Source organism: Rhinolophus hipposideros, assembly GCF_964194185.1.
Source record: "Rhinolophus hipposideros genome assembly, chromosome: 16".
NCBI lineage: Eukaryota > Metazoa > Chordata > Mammalia > Chiroptera > Rhinolophidae > Rhinolophus > Rhinolophus hipposideros.
The window spans coordinates 28,446,486-28,469,403 of NC_138062.1; the positions used below are offsets into that span (position 1 = coordinate 28,446,486).

At 32.0% G+C, this 22,918-nt stretch overlaps 1 protein-coding gene across 5 annotated transcripts in view; it reads left to right on the top strand.

The window, feature by feature from the left end:
• Nucleotides 1-22,918, top strand: part of RAPGEF2 (Rap guanine nucleotide exchange factor 2) — a 213,678-nt gene that overhangs the window by 105,689 nt on the left and 85,071 nt on the right. For 3 of the 5 annotated variants that reach the window (XM_081077835.1, XM_081077838.1, XM_081077840.1), the window contains exons 5-7: nucleotides 439-514; nucleotides 2,350-2,517; nucleotides 5,225-5,242. In XM_081077835.1, the coding sequence (XP_080933961.1) occupies nucleotides 439-514; nucleotides 2,350-2,517; nucleotides 5,225-5,242 (262 nt within the window). The remainder of the gene's footprint in view (nucleotides 1-438; nucleotides 515-2,349; nucleotides 2,518-5,224; nucleotides 5,243-22,918) is intronic. The other 2 variants (XM_081077837.1, XM_081077839.1) reach the window with 1 other exon arrangement.

Consider the following 22,918-nt stretch of genomic DNA (forward strand, 5'->3'; position numbering starts at 1 on the left):
AAAAATGTACTTTGTAGGTGAAAGAAATGTTTAATCTAAGTGGCTTAAGTTATAGAAGAGAACCACATACACTTTCTACTTTCTTTTGATATTTTTGTAGTTTGCCATTAATTCAGTTCCCATCCTTATTTAGAATACTCTAAATCTTCATCTAACTGGGAATGATTTAAAACAACCTAATGCAAAACATATTCATATTGATTCTCCTTTGCTTACATTATTCATTTGAAAACATTGTGTTGGGATTTTCTAGAAAACCATGTCTGAAATTTAACAATTTGAATAATTCCTTGTTGTTCTGTGTGAATAATGATTAAAGATAGTTTCTCTTCCTCCAGAGTGTATTTCTTGTAATTGTTTTTCATTTTTATTTATCTTGAGTGTTGGCTTAAATTCACAATTTCTGTTTCTTAAATCTCTTTTTTTTTTCTTTTCTAGTTTTGGCAAGCGTTCTGCAGGAAGTTTTAGGCGTGGCTGTGAATGCATTGTTTTAGAGCCTTCGGAAATGATCGTGGTAAGAATACCCCTCTGAGACTTTTTTCCCCAAAAGAAAGTTATGAAATAAAAGCACTTTCACAAACTACTTATAAAGTGTATTATATAACTTTGGACATATTTATTTTACAGCTTTTTATTAGAATTTGACTTCATAATCATATTGTAATTACTTACAGGATTCAATTAAATGTAAAAGAAAGTTTAAAAGGAACAAGTACATAAATGTTTGATGCTTGAATTTCCTAAATCAGTCTGTGATAATACCATTTAATTGAAATTTGAGGAAAATCTTTGAATTGCAGGATATTTGCTCTCCAAATATCAATTGGAATGAATGAGATACTTAAAATGAGTCACTGTGATACGTATTCAGGCAACAATTAGCATAAGTAAATCACTTCAGTTCTTTTAATTAATGAAAAAAATTGGGAAACTAGTTTGCTGGTTAAATACTGTTGATATTTTCATCTGTTTTTAATTGAATTGTGTGATTTAAAAACTATTGTCATAAGACATATAAATAAAGCATAATGTCAAAATAGATAAGAGCACCATTTTTTTATGCATTAAAAAAGACCTTCACATTCTTTCTTATTATAAAAAAGTGATTTTAAGATAGGATAACATGTACCCTTTTTTAAAATTCAGCAACAAAAATAAGATGAGATGTAAGGAATTCCAGCATAGACATTCAGTTCATATTGATATTCATATTATTCCCCATCCAGCATCCTATCTGAGAAGGAAAACCTTGTAAAATAAATGATGGCTTAACATAGATGATGATGGAAACTTTTACTACACATTTAATAGTATTTGGTTGGCTACAAGTCTATTTTTAGAGAAGATACAGGTTTTCCCCCTATGGTGTCAGAAAGAAATTTCATCAGAAAAGAGAACATCATCCCTGTCAAAACCAGTGAAAACTTTTGGTAAAATTTCATAAAATTTACTCTTAAGTGAGAAAGTGGCATGGTGGTGAGTAAAGATTTAGGACTGGAAAAATGTAGGCAGATACATAAGACTTTGTTGCAATAGGTCTTGAAATGATTTTAGATATTTCCTTGAGATTTTGGCCTCCTTTAGTGCTATTTTTGGGTTTCTTTAGAAGCCTTTTGATCTTCAGCATTCCATGAGAATGTTATACTTGCCAGTATTGTACAAACTACCAGGTTTGCTGGTGTGAGAATAGTTGTAATATCTAATGCCTCTATTGTGAGCAATCGCATTTTTATTATATAAATATGATGAGGATTAACCTAATGTAACTTTTATTCTCTGTTAGTCCATTCATCAGTTTCTAAAATGTTTAAAATGAGGAATTTTTTTTTAAACCATACTATTTATAAAAAAAAGAAACAATCCACAGAATGAAAATAGGAAGAGAAATCCTTAGGTAATCTACCAAAGCCCTTCTGCTAGCAGTCTTGTTTAAGTCTTTTGGGGTTTGGGGATTTTCACAGATTTAGTCATATACATTGGAGTTTTTTGCTTTAGTAACAATAGGATAGTTGCTTTCATAATGTGTAGTAATGTATCCTGTGAGTTCTTTCACTAATAAATGAGTACAAAGACTACTGAAAATATCCTTCCCAATGAAACTGCAAGAAATACAAGAGTTACTCATATTGTCCTAAGTGGAACTGAAAATGCTTCTTCATGAAAGAAAAGTTACTCTAAACCAGTTAGTTCCAGAGAATTCCAAAAACAGTTAGAGACTGTTGAGTTTGTCTACAAATGTCTTTGCAAAATGAATGAATATGGACTATCAGTAAGTTTTATTCTGCAGCTGATCTTAATTTTGTAATGTTGTGTTTGAAGAAATGAAATTTTGGGGGGATTTTATTTCAGGTGGACTATATGGATGAAAATGAAGAATATTTTCAGCGTCAAGCCTCTCATCGACAGTCTCGAAGGAGATTTAGAAAAATCAACCAGAAAGGTGAAAGACAAACAATTATTGACACTGTGGATCCTTATCCTGTGGGCAAACCACCTTTGCCTAGAGGCTATCATACGGTGAGTTACAAAAGAATATTTTTATATATCTTCAGTTTTTTGTTGAGAGTTTTGTGAAAAGATTTAAATTTTCTATTTTTGATGAATAATTCCTTTCTATGATATACTTACCCAAAGTACAGGTTTTACTGCAAACACATACTATGGATAGTTTTAAAGAACTGAAATAAAATGTCAAAATACGTTGTTTAGCCTGTACAGTTGTAACTGGGATACTTTAAGTTCTTACCTTAATCTACAATTTTAGCCTACCCCCACCCCAATGATTGGTATCATACCTGTTTTTTAATTCAAAAAGCATATATATATATATATATATATATATATGTATATATATATATAATTTTTATAGTTTTTTCATACCATTCTGATAATGTAATATGAGAATTTTTTTTGTTTTTAATCTGATGAAGTGAGATAAGTATAGTTTGAAATGATGCTTTTATTAAAGTTCCAGTATAAAGATGATCTGAAGTATTTCTAATATGTTCAAAGGTCGTCTTAATGCTATCGCCTGCTTAATTGTCATTTGAATTTATGAATTTTTATTCATAAATATTTGATAAGTAAACTGTTTTTTGTTTGAGGAAACCAAGGCACAGATGAGTAGTGATTTGTACAAGACCCCAATATAAGCAGCTTTAGAGCCTTATTTTTCTTATGTTTTCTTTCTGCTTAGTTGCACTGTGCATATTTCCCGTGATGGCCAATCCCAAATAGTTGCAAATATACTTGAGGATATCTATTTTCAAAAAGGAAGTCGCTTGAATTCTTACACGTGTCATAATAAAGCGAAAGATGTTTTATCTATACATATGATACCATTAAATGAGGACTCATTAGATGTGAAATTGATTTTAAAACAAAAATAAGAAAAAATAAAAATAATTGACAACTACTTTACATTTCTCATTTGTTTCTCTTACCTGTTTCTCTCTTTCTTCTTACACATAAGTATACATGCAAAAGGCATGGGAAAATATATATAGATTTAAAATTATGTACTCAAATTTTAGTAACTTTAAGTGATATATTTTATACCCACACTTCATATGTTCTATGTGTGAGAGCTTTTTGTATTTGAATATTTAAGCAGTTTTGACCACCAGTTACCCGCCTACTCCTCTCACTCTACCCATGCAGTATTTTAATTGAACATGAATTTCATAGTTGAATCCTTTCATTGAGCTCACTTTGGAAGGATTGCTTTATGCTCATCATAAAGGCAGCTTTGTCGGTCTGTTGGAGAGGCTTGGTATTTAAAAAAAAAAAATCTATGAAAGGTTTTTTTGTTACCATTGTCTATAAAAGAAGGTAGTATTTTTAGTGTTGATGTAGCATCATGGAAGAAGGAAATAGAGATTTAAAATAGTTGTACATCTTAATAGTACAACATATTATAATATTTTATCCCAATACTAAATTGTTAATATTCTTTCTGCTTTAGAATTATTTCTCCAAATCAGATTCCATACTAAAATAGTTAGCAGGAGTGTCAATTACTTAAAATTTAGTGTTAAAGTTGACTTGTTTAATTTTATATAGTCATATTTGTCACACTTAATTTTTGGGGGGAGGTCATTTTTAACTGTTTATCTCTCCCATCCCTATGTTTTCCAATCCTTTATGGAATATGTCCCTCATCATCCCTATATCACTCTCTTTTCATCTAATTTTTAAACAATGTGTATCGTGTTTCTCTGAAAATAAGACCTAGCCAGACCATCAACTCTAATGCGCCTTTTGGAGCAAAAATTAATGTAAGACCTGGTCTTATTTTAATATAATATAAGACTGGGTCTTTAATATAATATATATAATATAGTATAATATAATACCGATATAATATAATACCATTATAATATAATTATAATATAACATAATGTAATGTAATGTAATGTAATATAATACCAGGTCTTACATAATATAATATAAGACCGGGTCTTATGTTAATTTTTGCTCCAAAAGATGCCGTTAGAGCTGATGGTCTGAGTAGGTCTTATTTTTGGGGAAACACGGTAGTTTTTTGTTTTTGTTTTTTAATTACAAGCTTACTGTTTTTAAAAGTGGTTTTTAAAAAATGTCTTACCTGGTCAACAGGTACTTTTGTTAGGGAAAATTCAGTACTAGGATGAAAAATTTAACTTGACTGTTAGCGGATCATGTGCTAGTTTACTAATTTGTGACATGTTGGTATTAATTTTACTAAATGAGTTCAGATTGGCAACAACATGGTTTTAATTGAAAATATTGGATTCTGTTTTTTTGTGCAAATTATGTTTTAATTACATTTACATAATACTGTTTTATTTAAATATATGATTTTAACTTTGGTAAACAATTTTGTATATATGATACCACAGAATAAAACTGATTAAATAAAAATTATTATTTTTCTTTAGCTCTAAATCATACTTATTCTTAACAGAAATATTTCACTTTCGTTTGAAAGAACCCTACTGGCGTGAGGCTGAGGGTAAAACGTTTATTTGAAAGATGCATGATCATATTTCACAGGTGATTTTTAAATAATTGCAAGTGCATGGCTAGAGACATAGAGAACATTATACATATAGCCAATCCTATATGGTCATTCTTAACCTAATTTTAACATTATCTTCATTTTGGCAGATGTACTATAGCATGTCTGATAATGTTCATCTTTTCCTTTCCTCCTTTATGGCACTCATTTCATTTTGGCTCAAAGGAATGCACTAAATCTCAGGTATTGTAATTTGTGTGTGGTCTCCTAATACTAACCTAAGGTTATTTGTGAATTTGCATTGTAACTAATGAGTTTACAATATTGATGTGTTTTGCTTGTTCTTGTTCTTTTGTATTCTCTCAGTGGCTTAGGTGTGGCACAGGTGGCTTTATTTGTGCAGATATAGGGATGAATTGCCCACCTTTGAAGAAAGAATAAAAGTGCTACCTACTTATTTTTAAGAATGAGTGAAGCACTGTTCTTCACTAATCTGATTTACAGACAAAGAAATGAAGAGAGAAAGGCAGACAGATAGACCTAATGGAAGTTTAATTGCTTTTTGTGTGAAAAATTACTGGAAATCCATTAGAAATTTAGATTTTTAAATGCTATAGGTTAAAACTTTAAATTTCAGAAATCCCAATGTGAGAGCATTTTGGGAGACCACTGGTAAAATTACAGTAAGATAGAATAAAGGCTTAGTCAAAAAGGAAACAAGAATTTTAAATCGCTTTTTCTTATTTGTGCTTTATTTTTAACCAGATTTCATACTTTTCATTCTATATTTTAATCGAGACCTATAATAATATCTTTCCTCATTTCTTTCATACCAATATGTGACTAATTTATGATTTTCAGTGATATTCTTTTGAAATTGTGGTTCAAAATTTGGGTTATCAGGGAATTTGGAGTCACACAATTAAAAATGATTTATCTCTGGAAAGTAATTGGTTAACTAATTAGTAAAATTTTGTGGTTGTGTTTTTTTTATTGCACATGAATAATTTAATTCACATTAGAAGTCTATAATCAATATAGTATCTTTGGCTATTATAATAGCTCTTGCCTGAAAGCATGAAATATTTGTATAATTTTTCAAATTAAAATGAGGCAGTTACTTTATCATAAGAGAGAATACATATTAAAATGCCACAGGTAGCATGAAGGCTATATTGTATTTTAGAAGCACTGCTAATTTTTAAATGATGCTGTAAATCTAAAAATGTTTTATACAATTAAATTTGATAAAATTTATCAAAACATTTTTATTTGCACCAACGTTTTGAGCTTTTACCTGCTAAAGATATACTTTAAAAATATGTAACTTAATATTTTAAAAGCTACATCCATGTGTAATTAATCCTCTTCTTTTTTAATGTGGAAAATTAGCAGTCTGTCTAATTACCATTTAGAACTAGGAATTATACTTAAAATGGGCAATGAGTTATGATGTATACCTTACGTACGCTTTTAAAAATTAGGTGTATTACATTAGTTTAAAACAAATTATAATAACATTCTTCAGAAGCATAAATACTCATAGTCCATGTAGTGTGTTCTTAGAACATTTTTTAAGGCAAGTTTGTGAGGCTTGCAGAGAGAATAAGCATTTTAAAATGCTGTGAGAAGGGAAGATTGGAGATGGCTTTCATTAGCATTTTCTTACATTTTGATTACATTCTTAACCTAATTTTGGCAACAACATGGTCATAATTGAAAATATTGACCATCATAATTTGAAAATATTGAAAATATCTTCAAAAAATCCTGTTTTTTTGAAGATGTGCTTGAGCCAGAAAATAGGATGTGGCATGAATTTTTAGCCTGTGGTGGGTAAAGATTATAGCGGCAGATAGTAGGTAGGTTCCTGGAAGATTGGGAGACAGGCTTGGACTTTGGACAGGTGTACCTTGTTTCCAGGTTCAGAATAAGGTTGTGGGATGAGGGGAGTTTGTTTATTTTACCCATAATTACACGTCCTCTCTGCATCTGTGGGTAATGTATTCTAGAAGTCTTTGTGGGTAGGGAAATCTGAATTCCATAATAAAAATGGAGAGGAGAAGTAGTAGGGCTTAAGGGAAGAAAGAAACTTTTTAAGTTGTACTTGACTGGAGTGGTGGGGAAAGTGTTCTGTCATCTTTTTAAGTTTGTCTTTAGTTTTAATGCAAAACAAAACAAAACAAAACAAAACAAAAACAGCTCTGTTACCTTCCCATTTTCGGAAGAGCAAAGATTGTATGGAGACATTAGGCTAAAGGCTGAAGAAACCTTGTCCTGGTTATGCCATGGAGGTTATGTGTACCAATGGATATTTCAAAAATTTTCCAGCCTTTCTAGGCTGGTCACATAATTAAAATGTTCTTTACACTTTGAAAATTCTGATTGTCTTTCCACTACCACTCCTACTTGCCCGAAAAAGTATGGCTCTGAATTAAGAGGATTTGAACACAGTATAACATAAAACATATTCATAAAGTTTCAATCAGTACAATATTTTTGAAATAATGAGAACCCATTAGTTGGTCATATAAAAAGGTATCTCCCACACATTTCATTAGTAGTGCTTTCCTACAAGTGGGTATATACTTCAGAGCACAGTTTAATAATTATGTATTGAATTTTTCAGTAGATTAGGCTTAGTTTAAAGTTCTTGGTACAGATGTATAAAATAATAAATTATTGCATAAAATTAAGTTAATATAATGTAAGTCAAATTAACTAATATTACATTTTGGGAATGATTTTTTTAATTACAGTCAGTGATGATACAATGTCTATAAAATGTGGCACCCATGTAATAAGATTGAGTCATGTTAGGAGGCTTATGAAACTAAGTCCCATTTTTTTATAAGATTATCCTTTATAATAATACAAGACAAGTCCTGTTTCTTATAATGGTTATATAATCATTCCTAGGTTATGTCTCTGAAATAGGGTTTTTTAAATTAGAGATAGATTTGATTTAAGTTGGTTTTATCTTTAGTTGAGGACTCCTTGATAGATTTGGTTGTTTCAAAAATTTAGATATTGAAACAAATGAAAAAAATTACAGTGTTTGTGTAATTATACACTTTTATTTGACGTTAGACTTTTTGACTTGAGCCATTCTTAAGTTAGAAATAGGTAATATTTTTATTCATGTCATGGTTTTGCTTTGTCACTTATTATTTATTTCTTTTTCTGAGGTCTTAGTTTAATATTTGCTACTTAACAGAAGGAGAATGCGTTTTGAGTACTATATCAATGACTTGTGTATCTACTAAATTTCTTGAATATTAAGGTCATAAGATTTTAACTTAAAACAATCCGTTCATATCGTATCCCACCTGATTGTAATTTATTCATGATATTTTAAAATCTGTTTATATGCCTATCCAGAATTATTCAAGTATAGGGAAAAATTTCTTAATTTTTAGTATTTTCATTCCTTAATGTAAATTAATCAAGCATTTGTTTGCTTAATTGAACCTAAAGCCTTTGTCTTAAATATTGTCATTGATGCCTATTTGTGAATTATAGTAGGATGGCGATAAATAAAATCTGTATATTCTATTTCTTGTATTGTAGCAAGGAAATTTCAATATTTTCATTTATATATTTTTATTCATTTAACAAATATTTATTGAGTACCCATCTTGTTTCAGATCTGTGCCAGACTCTAGGGCTATAGAGATCTTTGGAACAGAGTCTTGCTCTCAGTGACCTTACAGTTTCACAGGGAAAACAGATAAATAAATGGGGAACTAAAATAGAGAAATTTCCAGGCGCTAAGGAGGCAGAGCACCTTGAGAAATCAGGCATGGATTCCTGAATGGCTTTAATATCTTGGCTCAAAGAAAAGTATTCTTAAATCCAGGAAAGCCCAACAGAAATGTGAAAACTGAATTGGGGAATAAAGACTAGAAAAGGGGGAGTGTGCAGAGAGTGTTTGGAGAGGAGTGATATATACCAAAATACCCCACAAATTTTGCTAGGTACTGTTTATTGTCTTTATGCCTGGTGTTTTATATTTGCACCAGAGAGTCTTAAAGAGAAGTGTGAAGTATCCTTTGCTTTTTCACGCTCATTATCAGCAGGTTTACTGGTTCCTCTTCACCTAGAGTATGTTGCATTTTAAAATCCTGCAGAAAGCTCCCTGTGGAAAGGTCTTTGAACAATAGGTGGACATAACAATACTGTGCCACATGTGCTGCATTTTCTGGCAAAATGCAGCATGCTGAAACTGCTGCGGTTGTCTCAATCTCCTTGCTTTAGGGACTGTTTCTCTTTGTTGCAGTTATAACCAGGTATTTATGTTGATTTAATTTATACAGATTGGGAAATAACAATATAGAAGATGTATAGAGATTGAAATTGTACCTCAGGAAATAGTTTAAAACATAAAATGATTTCTCTCGTGCTATTAACAGCATGCATTGCAAATTAATGCAAGGCAGTTGAGAATAGTATGCAGTGTGCTGTTTACCCAAGTTTCAGCTTCTGTTAGAGGATGTCTATTTTTATATATTACATCATCTCTGCTGCAGAACTACCGTGTCCACTGGGATTTACTGTTCTTTCATTCCATTTTGAAAGAAAGCTTGTATTGATGTCATAATTGGACCCATCTTTTGGTTGCACTTGGAAATGGAAAGTAATAAGGGTGTTGTGTAGCAAGTCATGCAATATTTCAAGCAATTTATTTGTCAAAAAAGACCACCACCACTTTGTCCTGCCTCTAATTGTGAACACTGGTGGCTCTCTGTGCCTGTACATGTTTTAAATATACTTGGCTAAAATTTAGCTTTTAGTCTCAACAGCAAAGATCCTTTTCATCTTTGACTGTTTCATTTCTTATCCTGTGATTTTTTTTTCTTTTTTTCGGTCATGAGATTTTGCAGTGCTACATGCTGATTTGAAAAATGTCTCTTTTCTTTGGAAAAATCTTTTGATATTTAGACCTACTTTCTACCAGTGCTGAATTAATTTTTTTACAATTATCAGTCGTAAGTTGTTTATAGTCACTATTTGAAATATTGGGTGACTAGAAATGTTCTTTGATTTTGAATCCAGTGTGAAAACATTAACGCGCAATGCCTTTCTGTTAGCTAGAAGATATTGTTGACCTCTGGAAGAAACTCAGCATTTTATTCTGTGTATAGGACTTAGGTTTAAATCACTTGTGAAAAGAAATATTTTAATTATTTTTATTAAAATAATTTCAAAATGTCTACTACGTTATACAGATTTATGTATATAAATTTCCCCCTTATTATCACAAAAAATTAGTCATTATCCATATCTCAATAGTAAACCTTTTCCTTTTTTAAAAAAAATTGATTAGTGGAAAACCTACACTTCAAAAAAACAACAGCTTTGTTGAGTTCTAATTCACATACCATATAATTCAGCTATTTAAAGTGCATAACTCAATTATTTTTCATTTTTTGGAAAAAACATATAACATTAAATTTACCATCTTAACCATTTTTAAGTGTACAGTTTAGTGTTGTTAAAAATATCAGTAGGAATCTTATGACTGACTTGAATACAACCAATTCACAGACGTACCTAGCATATTTTGTGATTGTTTTAAGTTACACATAGGCTGAAAAATAACTTTAAGATATTTTTTTTTAATTGTAGAATATATTGGAAAAAAGAAGGCTTACTGCATAATTGTTTGTATTAGAGGAATTTCTTATGGACTTAGTTTGGGATCAGGTGGCTTTTTTTTTTTTTTTGAAGTATTCCTTTTTTTTCTTTCTAGTGGACCATAGGACGAGGTGTATATAATATGGAATTTGGAATTGCTAGTCTAGAGGAGAAATGATGTGACAGCAGAATAGGCCAAATATGAAATATGAATTACTGATTGGGATAAATAGTGGAGTAAGTCAAAAGGGGAAAATTTGAGGAGGAAAAAGAAAATGTTCAGGTTGTCTTAATTTTTACTCAGATGTCTATGAGGATAGCAATGCTATTTGGTCACCTGTCGTTTTGGTATAATCTAGAAGGCATTTGGGAGTGTTAATTAGCAAATAAAGTTTAAAATCTCAAAATAAGTTGTAACATTTTCCTTTCACTAACTATTAGCATACTTTTACTTCAGATCTGTTTCTTTATACCTGTTTTTAAACGGAGCCGAAACAATGCTGTTTGAATCATCAGGAATTTTGGAATACTCAGGAAAGATTTTAGGACAAAGATCATTTTGCCGTTTGTTAATTTGTGAAATAAGTATATCCTCATCCAACTGGAATGTAGAGACTTCCTGGGCATCGTTGATATTCTTGACAATATTAATGCCTTGACAATGGGCATTGTTGATGAGTACTTGATAGCTTCAGTTTTATTCTCCTCAGTACAAACGTTTGCCTGACTTTTTAGTTAAACTGGAAGAGTAAAACAGCTAACCGCTCTGCAAGTGGATTAAGTTGTTAGACACTTCAGCTGAAGTAGTATTTTACGTACACACAGGGTTTTGTCTTAATGGACTCTAAAGACAATTGATAGCTATGGATTCTTTAAAAGAGCTAAGAGGCTGATTATTTTCTAGTTCATCTCTTAGAGCAGCTGTTGTCAAACTTTTTCATCTCAGAACTCCTTAAAACTTTTTGAGAAACTCCAACAAGCTTCTGTTTATGTGAATTATCTATAGCACTATTTGCCGTATTAGAAATTGGACCTGAGAAGCTTAAAAAAATTATTCATTAACTACTTGAAAAATAATAAACCCATTACACATTAATATAAGGATTTTTGAGTGAAAAATTACTGTATTTTACGAAACAAAACATTTATAAGAAGAGTGGTATTGTTTTATACTTTTGTAAATATTTTTAATATTTGGCTTAATAGAGGACAGCTGGAGTCTCATATCGACTTCTGTATTCAGTCTGTCGCAACGTATTCTTCCGGTTGAAGTATATAAAGTATATGAAGAGAATCTGGCCTCACACAGATAGGTAGTTAGAAATGGGAGGGGTATTTTAACAGCTTTTTCAAATAATTTTATTGACATACTACTGCAGAACTTGAAAAGTGGTAGTTTCTTAAAAGTCTCCTTGCAATGAAGAATATAAAACTATGTCAATGAACTTTTCTTATTCTCTTTTATTAAAACCCATTGGTCTTACTTACGCATTGAATGAATGGATCTTTTTACTTATGTATGATTTAGAAAGATCATGCATCGGTCATGAGTAAAGCAGTCTTCCAAATTTTGGCACATTATACAATATTTAAAAAAATCACATTTGTTAAATCGTTACCAGTCTCATTTAAAGAGGCCTCAATTATTGGGAAGCTGTCAAGCTTATGATGCTGGATATAGATTTTCCAGAAGTCTGAGTTTTACTTGAAAGCTGAAATTGTATCACGGACAGAGTACTATCAGCTGTTTATCTTGAAGTGACACGCTCAGTTTGTTCATTTTCAAGAAAATATCTGCCAAATACCCAAAACTGAATGACCATAGTTTGTCCATTATTTGTTTTGTTTCAAATAAAAGTATTTCATGAAAAAACCAAGTGCAGGGGCCCTGAGCACACAGCCCTGCGTGCTGCATATGAAGAGTTCTCAGGCTATGAAGCTGACTCTGACCTTGTTTCCTGTTTGGCATTTCTCCTTACTCCCTTTTCCTTCTTGCTGCTTAATTCCTTTATGGATAACTAGAAGGAAGTGGAAAGATCCCACGCGAACTTTGGATGGAATGGAAAGAATTTTTAAATGCTTTCCATTCAATAACTGTGTTTTACATGTATGAGTTGCATTGGGTGGTTACAGCAATATTTTTTTGTAGTAGTTACTGTAGTGATCTTTAAAGATTAGATATTTTTACTTAATTTATTTAGCATTTGTCATTGAGAGCATTTTTCTCTTCAGGAATTTTATTTTTGAAGTCCCTACCCCCAGCAAAGTTCTCTGACTCCCCTTCCCTATTAAGATAATGATGAGCTATTATATGTAATTATAAAATATTTAAACATTTTAAGGCAAAAGTTTGTGTGGTATGAAAGTGTGATATAAAGTATCTTTAAAAATTGGTTTTGGTCTTATGCCAATACAAGTAAGACTAGTTTTAGGTCCCTTCTCACTATACCCTCTAAAAAGATTATCACCGTGGGTAAATTTAACAATATCCTGTGGGTGGTTAATAGTTAATGTTCACGGTAATCTAATCTATTACAGATTGTTTCAGTTTGCTAGTGTATAAACAAACAAACAACCTAGCAATGTGTTTACAACTTCTTTATTCTCAAAACTTAACTGTTTTCCTAGAATTCTTTTCTATGTTTATGCTCCTCAAGTTTGAGTATGTATTTTCACTTTTACTGGCTCCTTTATTTTGTGTCCAAAAAAAAGATACTGCTTTCAATCTTTTCCATCCACTTCTGCTTAATTTTAAGACATTAGTGGCTAGTTTCCTTTGCCATAACAAAGTGGATTTACTGCTCATGTCGTGCTCTGAGGAGTTCACTGTGATTCAACAATCAACTACTAAAGCAAAATAATCTGAAAAGATAAAGCACCCTTTGGAAAGTGACTGGAAATATTGTCCCCACTCCTCAAATTTGAAATGGTGGGTTTCTCTTGGTGAAAGCTGAAAGGTCCACACGAATAATCTGCGGGGTTAGCGATCATTATAGCTTCATGCATTATTTCTCACTGAGAGAAATTTCTCCCTTAAATCATTGTCTCATTTTCTTCCCTAGTATATTTTACCTTTGTTATAAACACCATGCTTTGTAGTAGTTTGAGTATAATATTAATGTCTTATTAATTTTGGTTTTTGTTTTAAATCTTGAAATCTGCTGGATTGAGTAACATGTTTTTAAATTTTGGTCCCACAGATTTGTATTTCGCTTTATGGCCTTCAAAAAAATTATTTCTTACAAAATGCAAGCCTTCAAGAAAAATAAGTTTTGATGCAGATTTGCACTAAGGCAATCTTTTAGTAATCATTTTATGATGAACAATATATTTTGCTTAATGTCTATCACATTGTGGAACTCACCAGGATGATTTCTGAAGTTCATTCCTGCTTTCCTGTTTCCTGTCCTATTGCACCTAGTCTTGGGGGTCAAGTGTGGAATGAATGAGTGAATGTCTTATTCTGTTTAGTGTTTCATTATAGATTTATGGTTGTGTGTTAATCCTGTGAATGACTACTTTATGGCACAACCAGGAGATATAATCTTCCATAATCTGACCCACCTGGCCAGTTGTGAGCAATTGTAACAACTGTAATTGTCTGGTATATAAAATTAATATTCTAGTATTATACTCTTAAAATAGCATGTAGTAATTAAAAATTTCACATTGCAAATAAAATATGAATAGGTAAAATATTCTGCCTTTTGGAGCTTTTACAGAGAGGGAGAGATTATATGTGTGGTTTGGGTTTTGTTTACTCATTTATTTATGAGGAAAAAAATTGGATGTTGTCATTGTAAGCTCATGGTCATTTCAGTAGGCTGACTTCTTTTGCAAGAGAACATTTAAAGAATTTCTATGGCATCTGAAATATTTTCTATATTGAGACAATCTTCTATTTCCAGGCAAATTTACTTGGAAGCATTTCCTGTCTGGAAAATATTTAATTACACCAGGGGGGCAGTCACAATTCTATTTCTGGTAGTGAAGTCCATCGATTAATGCTTCCATTTATAAATACTGTCATTTTGTTTAAGAATGAGCATTATCAAACCATTATGAAAACTTATGTTTTTATATTTATTTGAAGACATTAGGTTTAAAAATGAAAATATGTTTGTTAAAAATTAAATTCCTAGAGTCAGTAGAGTCTTTGAAAGCAGGTAGCATCTTGCATGCGAATGTGTATACCTTTTGCACAGCATATAATAGGTGCTCAGAAGTATCTTGGTTATGTGTTGATATCTTTGAATCAAACTCCCAGAATTAGCATTAGTCAATATTTCTAGGAGTAACATTATAGATCCACCTGCGTTAGCAATTCTAGACAAGAAAATCTACCCAATCCGAGCCACCTATCCAACATTAATGGGTTGCCCAAATCTTGAGTGCAACTGACTTTTTTGAATATCTTGCAGGAATATCGAATACTTCTAATGTATACCAGTCAGCTGGGTTTTTCATACGTTTTGCCTATTAAACCTCCCTGTAGTTCTAATTTTAGGTTTTGGTGTCTCTATTGTTAGGAGATAAGCATGTTAAGGTCAACGAGGTTAACTAACATGTTCAGTGATCATGGGTCACTCAGATGAGTCAAACGTAGACATAGGTCTTTTCCATTCTCAATACATAAAATTATTTATTTTTAAAAGGGAATTTAACATATATTACTTTTGTGTCACTTAAACTTTTAATTTGATCTAAATATATGCATATATATCAAATAATTCAAGTACTTTAGGTGTTTACCCTTTAAGAACCTTTAAAAGAAATAGACTACTAAATACAATGTCCCATGTGAAGAATAATTACTGAGTTATACTTGAAATGATGATAGGCTTTGTTTGATTCATCAGTCTTTTTTGTTGCAATTGAGTGTTTTCTCTTTTCAAACCACATTTCTCTCATCAACAAAATACAGCATTTTGTTTTCTCTTTAACCTTTCTAGTTTTAGTCCAATACAGAAATGGGTTTTCCCTGGTACGTAGTACCATTTCATAACAATGGATGACTATATAATTAATTAGTGTATTTTAAAAGTTAGATCTACTAATGTTATAAATAACGAAAGCCAAATCTTGCTGAAAGATCTTTTGTAAGTCTGACTTCTTAATGAACCCAAACAACTTGCTATTATCGAAAAGTAGTCATAGTTTTTAGAAGCGAGAAACCACCGTCATAAGATTGCTTGCTTCTGCATCAGAAAATATTGGAAGTGTTTTTGGTAATATTTAAGAATATTAAAAACATATATTAAGTAATTTCAAGGGATTTTTTAAAACCTTCTATAAAACTGATTATCTAATTGTGTATAATTTTGAATAATTCAAATTATTGCTAACATTAAAAAAATTACTTTTTACTTACCTTAAGTTTGGCAATTTTTAATTTAGAAAGTAAGGATGTTAAAAAGAAAACCTCTAAACTATTGTCTAATTATCGCTGTCATTTTTAAAAAGCAAGAACATTTTAATATTCCTTCTCCTATGTAGGGAGACAGAAATCTCAAAATAAAGTAATCACCGGGAAATCTTATCCCAAGATAGATTAATTTCCATTCATGTGGTCTGCCTTTTTCTATCATTCTGTATCATGTTACCCCATCTACCCCTATTTTGCTACCCACTAATGTTCGGTAACAGCCATGTTAGATAATATAACCTTAGGAACTTGAAAGGACTTTAGGACTTTAGGAATCTCCCAGCCAAGCTGTTTAATACAATTTATTTTTTCCTATATAATCACTGACTTCAGCTTCTGCTTTAAGATTTTAAATTACACTTGGCACTGATATTTGTGAAACAGTCCTTACATAATGTGTGTCAAAATTGTATCCTACTGCCTGGTACAAAGTAAGGATTTAGTAAATCTTAGTTATTATTTTTTTGTAGAAAAGGGCTAATTATTAAGAAACTTTTCCTTATGGTTAGCTGAAATCTGCCTCCCTGTGATTTTAGTTCATGGTTCTCGTATCTTCTAAAGCAACGCAAATGAAGGTTCATATTCCATTTCATATAACTGTGTTTCAGATATTTAAAGAGAATCCTACTCCATTAAGCCTTTTCTCTGTGTTAAACATTCCTAACTTCTTGTAGCTTTCCTAACTACCTTATCATTTTCTGCTGTTAGAACACTACGGTTACCTTCTCTCCCCTAAGTCTTGATGTCTAGAACTGGCTGCTACAACTTCTGTAAGGCCTTGTAATATCCGACAGTACAGATTATAGCAAGACTTCCTATCTTCCTTGCTCTGAATAGTATATGTCTGATAATGTGACCTGAGATTATATTAGGCTCATATGTGCATTGGCTCATATGAAACTTTTGACTGCTCAAATTTACGGATAACCTTCCCACACGCCCTCCCGCCATGACTGTCCCTCTAGCCTGAGCTCCCCTATCCTGTGCTTTTACAAGTGACATTTTGATGGTACTCATGTAGGTCTTTATATTTATCCCTCTTCAATTTAAATATGCTGGTTTTAGTCTACTTTTTTCACCTGTCAAGTTATTTAAAATAAATACATTGGACATCTTTTATGGTTGCACAACTGTCCTGTCTGTTTTCTCATCTTGAAGCTGGTATAATAATACTTCACAGGTTAGTTTTGAAAAAGTGTAAGTGGAATCACTTACGCATTCATTCTTTGACCAATTACTGTGTTTTAAGTACAGAGATACACCATAATTTATCGTTGATAGTTTCAGCTCAATAAAATGTTGACTAATCCCTGCCTTTACCTGACTTACATTCCACTTTATGATCAATATTCCTCTTTTTGTTAAATAAAAATAGAGGGATAATTAACAATTCATTGTGTTTGTGCAAACGTCTTAATCATAAGGGAATATGTTACATGCCAAATTAGTAATAAAGATAATTGCTGTTTGCATTTGGAGTGTTGCTTTGTGAAATACTATAGTTGCAAGCTCACTTTGAGGCCTTCACCCCCAGAAAAATCAGTAAAATGATTTGCAACCAGTGTACAAGGACTATTCACCCCTGTAACCTTGAGCATTTCAAGATGAAATCTGATCTTTTCTTAAAATAGGTTGTAGGAAATGAAGTAAGCTTTGTTAAATCAGCTTTTAAAGTTTGTTCATTTTTCAAATAAGTGTATTTTTAAAAGCCCTATTTTTTATGTTGGAATTTCTCACCGCCTTACAGCCTTTTTTATTTTGTTAGTTTTTCTGCATTTCTCCATCACATACCTTTTTAAAATTTTCCTCTATGTTTAATATGTTATATGTAAATATTAGTATATTTATCATGGATAGGTTACTACCTTATTTTTTCCATTATGAATCAGATGCAATATAAACAGTTTGTTAGAAACTTTTTTATTAAAGAAAGAAATAGCTTAAAGAATACTTTGGAACATATCTTTGGAGTATATCTGGGTGATCTTTTTTGGACTCTCAATTAGATTTTTCTGTTACTAAGTGCTGATTCAAGTAACAGGTTCTCTGTATTTCTAAAGTCTGTATTCAAATTCAGCTCAGGTATTTATTCAACAGTTATTATGGATCAGGCATTGTGTTGGTATCTCTCATTTTATTTCATAATTAAATTATTTTTAATGATGAAACTGAAGTGTCATTTTATTTGGTCAAAGTAGAAAAAAATAAAATTTTAGCACAGATTTCTTCTATAATTGCTTCGAGAAGGTCTGTGTGGAAGACCTATCTGAGGTATACACAAGGATGGAATAGATTATGTGAAATAATAGGATTGAATTACAGTTATAAAGAATTTTTCAGATAATCAGCTTTTCTTTTGGAAAAAAAAAGTAGTACTAATGTTGGGGGATGTACTGGGAAAAGAAAAATAAACCTTCTGACCATACCTAGTACAATAATTGTATTTTGCTTTTGCTTAGTATCTAATTGGTTTGGTGTATTCATACAGAAAAGAGCATTTTTAAGTGTCATTTCTTTGGTGAACAGTAAAACATTAGGAATCAAGTTTGTAAAATTTCTTGTTTCTAGATCAAAGAATAAATTTTTCTGGCCTCTCCCACAGATTTTCTCCAACCTCTGTAATTTTTTCTCTGGGGTATGGGGAAGAGGGAAGAAATCAATATATAGTGGATAAGTGAAGTAAATTATATTAGCAACCTGGAGCTCTATTTTGTATTCTTCCAAACTGCTAACTCTATAATTTTACACACTTTATTTCTCTAGGAAAGAACTATTAGGCTGGTGCAAAAGTAATTGCGGTATAAAAAGTTAAAAATAAACGCAAAAACCGCAATTACTTTTGCACCAACCTAATACATTATTTTATTGCTTCCCTTGGGTTTTGACCAAGTGTAATTAAATGTTTGTAAAGTACACTGAAATCTATGGATGAACACTACAGGTATTATAAATGAATGAACACATTAATCCTAAAGGTGATTAATAATTACTGAGAACAGACCATTTTTCTCAACTTCACAGTAACTAAAAAGCATATATTTTAGGTGTGAAAATATAAGTGAATATAATGCTTATCAAATTTAGCATGGAAAGGCTTTACAAATAGTTTCCATACAAACTATGGATGTAACCTCTATCTTATGGATCATTGTGGCTGACAATTAGAAGTCATTAGATGTTTTTGACACAGGGCAGAAATTAGTCACAATGTCCTATTTCTGGCTGGATATATTTAAAGCTACTTGTTGAATCTAGATTAAGGAATGGGGTAAATATAACCCAGATTAAGGCTTCTTTAAGGTAACTGTGATTTACTATTTTTTGTGTGTAAAATCCATAATGAGGGCTTCTCTTCAATCTTCAGTTTATATTTTTTTTCTTAAGCAGTGTTTCAATGTGCAAGGTAATATGGATAGTAAAACTTCTGTATTACAATCATGAGTTTTAAGATATGTAGGTTGTAGGCATGGTGCCAGGTTGTAAGAGAAATCACACCTAGTATCTGCAGAAAAGCATCAGTGCCTGAGGATGTGTGATTTTCTGATTTCATCAGGTTCTCCAATTGGGTTAGTTTCCTTCTTGAGAGAAGTGATACATTTTTCTAGAGAAAGGCAAACAATGAGAAACCTTCACATACAAGATCAGGCACCATCAGCACCGGGCTAATTTGACTAAAACTTGGAGAAGAGTTTTTGTCACATGGATGTGTGGGACATGGATGAAAATTATAGAACTTGATTATTCTTGAGTTGCCATTTACTGTGTGTGTGTGTGTGTAACATTTAGATTTATCATTTTAACCATTTTTAAGTGTACAGTTCAGTGGCATTAAGTACATTCACATTATCATGCAACTGTTACCATCCATCTTCAGAAATTTTTTCATCCTCCCAAACTGAAACCGCATACCTTAAATAATGACTCCTCATTACTCTCTGCCCCCAACCCCTGGCAACCGCCATTCTACTTTCTGTGTATGAATCTGACGACACTAGATACTTCACTTAAGTGGATTCATACAATATTTGACTTGACTGTTTCCCTTAGCATAGTGTCTTCAAGGCTGATCCTTGTTGTAGCTTGTAACAGAACTTGACTACTTTTTAAGACTGAGTAATATCCCATTGTATGTCTAAACCACATTTTGTTTGTACATTCATTCATAGATGGACATTTGGGTTGCTTCTACTTTTTGACACCATGTACTTTATTTTTAAAAGACGTTATTTTTTAGAACAGCTTTATGTTTACAACAAAATTGAGAGAAAGATACCGAGATTTCCCATGCCTCTTCCCCCCTACACATGTATTGCCTCCTCTGTTACCAACGTCATTCACCAGAATGGTACTTTTTTTTTTTTTAAACCAAGGATGCACCTCCTTGGACACATCATAATCACCCAAAGTCCCTAGTTTAGAGCTCCTCTTGGTGTTGTACATTCTATGGGTTTGGACAAATGTATAATGGCCCATATCGATCATTATAATATCATATACAGTATTTTCTCTTTCCTAAAAATCTTTTGTGTTCCACCTATATTTCTCCCTTTACCTCTAGCAACTACTGATCTTTTTATTGTCTCCGTAATATTGCCTCTTCCAGAATGTCATATAGTTGGACTCATACAGTATGTAACCTTTTCAGATTGGCTTCTTTCCCTTAGAATTATGAAATTAAGTTTCCTCCATGTCTTTTCATGGCTTGATAGGTTTTTATTTTTAGCACTGAATAATATTCCATCGTCATGGTGGACCATAATTTATCCATTCACCTACTGAAAGACGTCTTGGTAGCCCCCAAGTTTTGGCAGTTATGAATAAAGTTTATGAAATTATGAATGTAAAATGAATTATGAATATAAATCACAGATATAAAATTATAAATATAAATATCCATGTGCAGGTTTTGTGTGGATGTAAGTTTTTAACTCCTTTGACCAAATACCAAGGAGTGTAATTGCTGGATTGTATGATGAGTATGTTTAGTTTTGTAAGAAACCATCACACTGTCTTCCAGGGTGGTTGTGCCATTTTTGTCCCCACCAGTAATGAATGAGAGTTCCTGTTGTTCCACATCCTCACCAGCATTTGGTGTTGCCAGTGTTTTGGATTTGGACTATTCTGATGGGCATGTAGTGGTAGCTCATTGTTGTTTCAGTTTGCATTTCCATGATGACGTATGATGTGGAGCATCTTTTCATATGCTCAATTGCCATCTGTATATCTTCTTTGGTGATGTGTTTATTAAGGTCTTTGGACCATTTTTTAAATGAAGTTTTATCTTATTGTTGAGTTTTAAGCATTCTTTGTATATTTTGGGTGAGTCCTTTATCAGACGTATCTTCTACAAATATTTTCTATCAGTCTGTGGCTTGTCTTCTAATTCTCTTCATACTTTCTTTCACAGAGTAGAATTCTTTAATTTTAGTGAGATCCAGCGTATCAGTTATTTTTTTGATGGATTGTGTCTTTGGTGTTGTATTTAGAAGTGTATCACCTTACTCAAGTTCATCTAGGTTTTCTGTGTTATCCTGTTATTTGTAGGACTTTGATAGCTTTGCATTTTACATTTAGGTCTGTAATCCATTTTGAGTTAATTTTTTTGAAGGGGATAAGGTCTGTGTCTAGATTCTTTTGTTTTGCTGTGTTTTGTCTTGTCTTGTTTTGTGTACCATTTGTTGAAGAGACTATCTTTGCTCTGTCTCATTGCCTTTTTTCCTTTGTCAAAGATCGGTGCTATTTACTTTTATTTTATTTTTTTTATTTTTATTTTTTATTTTTTATTATTTTTTTAAATTTTATTTTATTTTATTTTTACATCCCTCACACCGTGAACCCCCCTCCCCCCATCCACCACTACCCCGACCTCACACCGAGCCATCACATTATACACATAAAATTATAGTCGGCATTCATTAATGTCACTCACTTGTCTATTAAAGAAAAGTGTTCGGAATTTTGATAGGATACAAGATCAGATATGGTCATGCTAGTGTCCATTTCCAGTCAGTGGAGATTTCATTCATTCAAAAAAATGTGCGTGCCTACGATATATCCCATGCTACGGGCTGCAAGTACTGTGGCTCATAAACACGGTGCCACCCATCATAGCAATTAGAGTGTAGCGGGAGAAGCAAAGACTAACCGCTTACATGATTTCACGATTAAATGTAAAATCACAACTGTAATAAGTGCTACAGGGAAGTGATACATGGTATCATGGTAATTTTGAGGCCATTTCACCAATATGTTTTTGGGGGTAGAGTGGTAGTCATTCAGGAAATGGGGGGGGTGAAGGAGAGTTCCAGGCAGATGATTTAACAGGTGAAAAGGCCCTCTTGCTCATTCAAGGAGGCAAGAACAGCCTAGGTGACCTGGAGGGCATGAGTGTGACATAAGTCTTGAAAACATACAGATCTTGCAGACTTATTATAATAAGAGTTTTAGTCTATATTCTGTGAGCAATGGGAAGCCATTGATATATTTTAATTTAAAAAATGGGGCTCAACGAATTAAGGTGAAATTACCAGATTTGGGTTTTTAAAAGATCCCAGGAGGTAGTATATTAAATGGGTTAGGTGGATGGGATTATATTTGAATCCAGACAGTTCAATAAGGAGACTTTTGCAATTTTCAAGGCAAAAAATAATGATTAGAGTGGGATGATGGCAAAGATGAAGAGAAATCTTCACCTTTTGAGAAAAATGAATTTGAGAAAAAGTTAAATGTAATTAATAGATATTGTGATGGATTGGACAAGGAGAAAGGTGGTAAGGATAACGTGTAGATATGTAAATGGTATAACAGGACCATGATGCGGAGTGCATGGGGTGAAGGAATGGTAGAAGTCAAAGTAG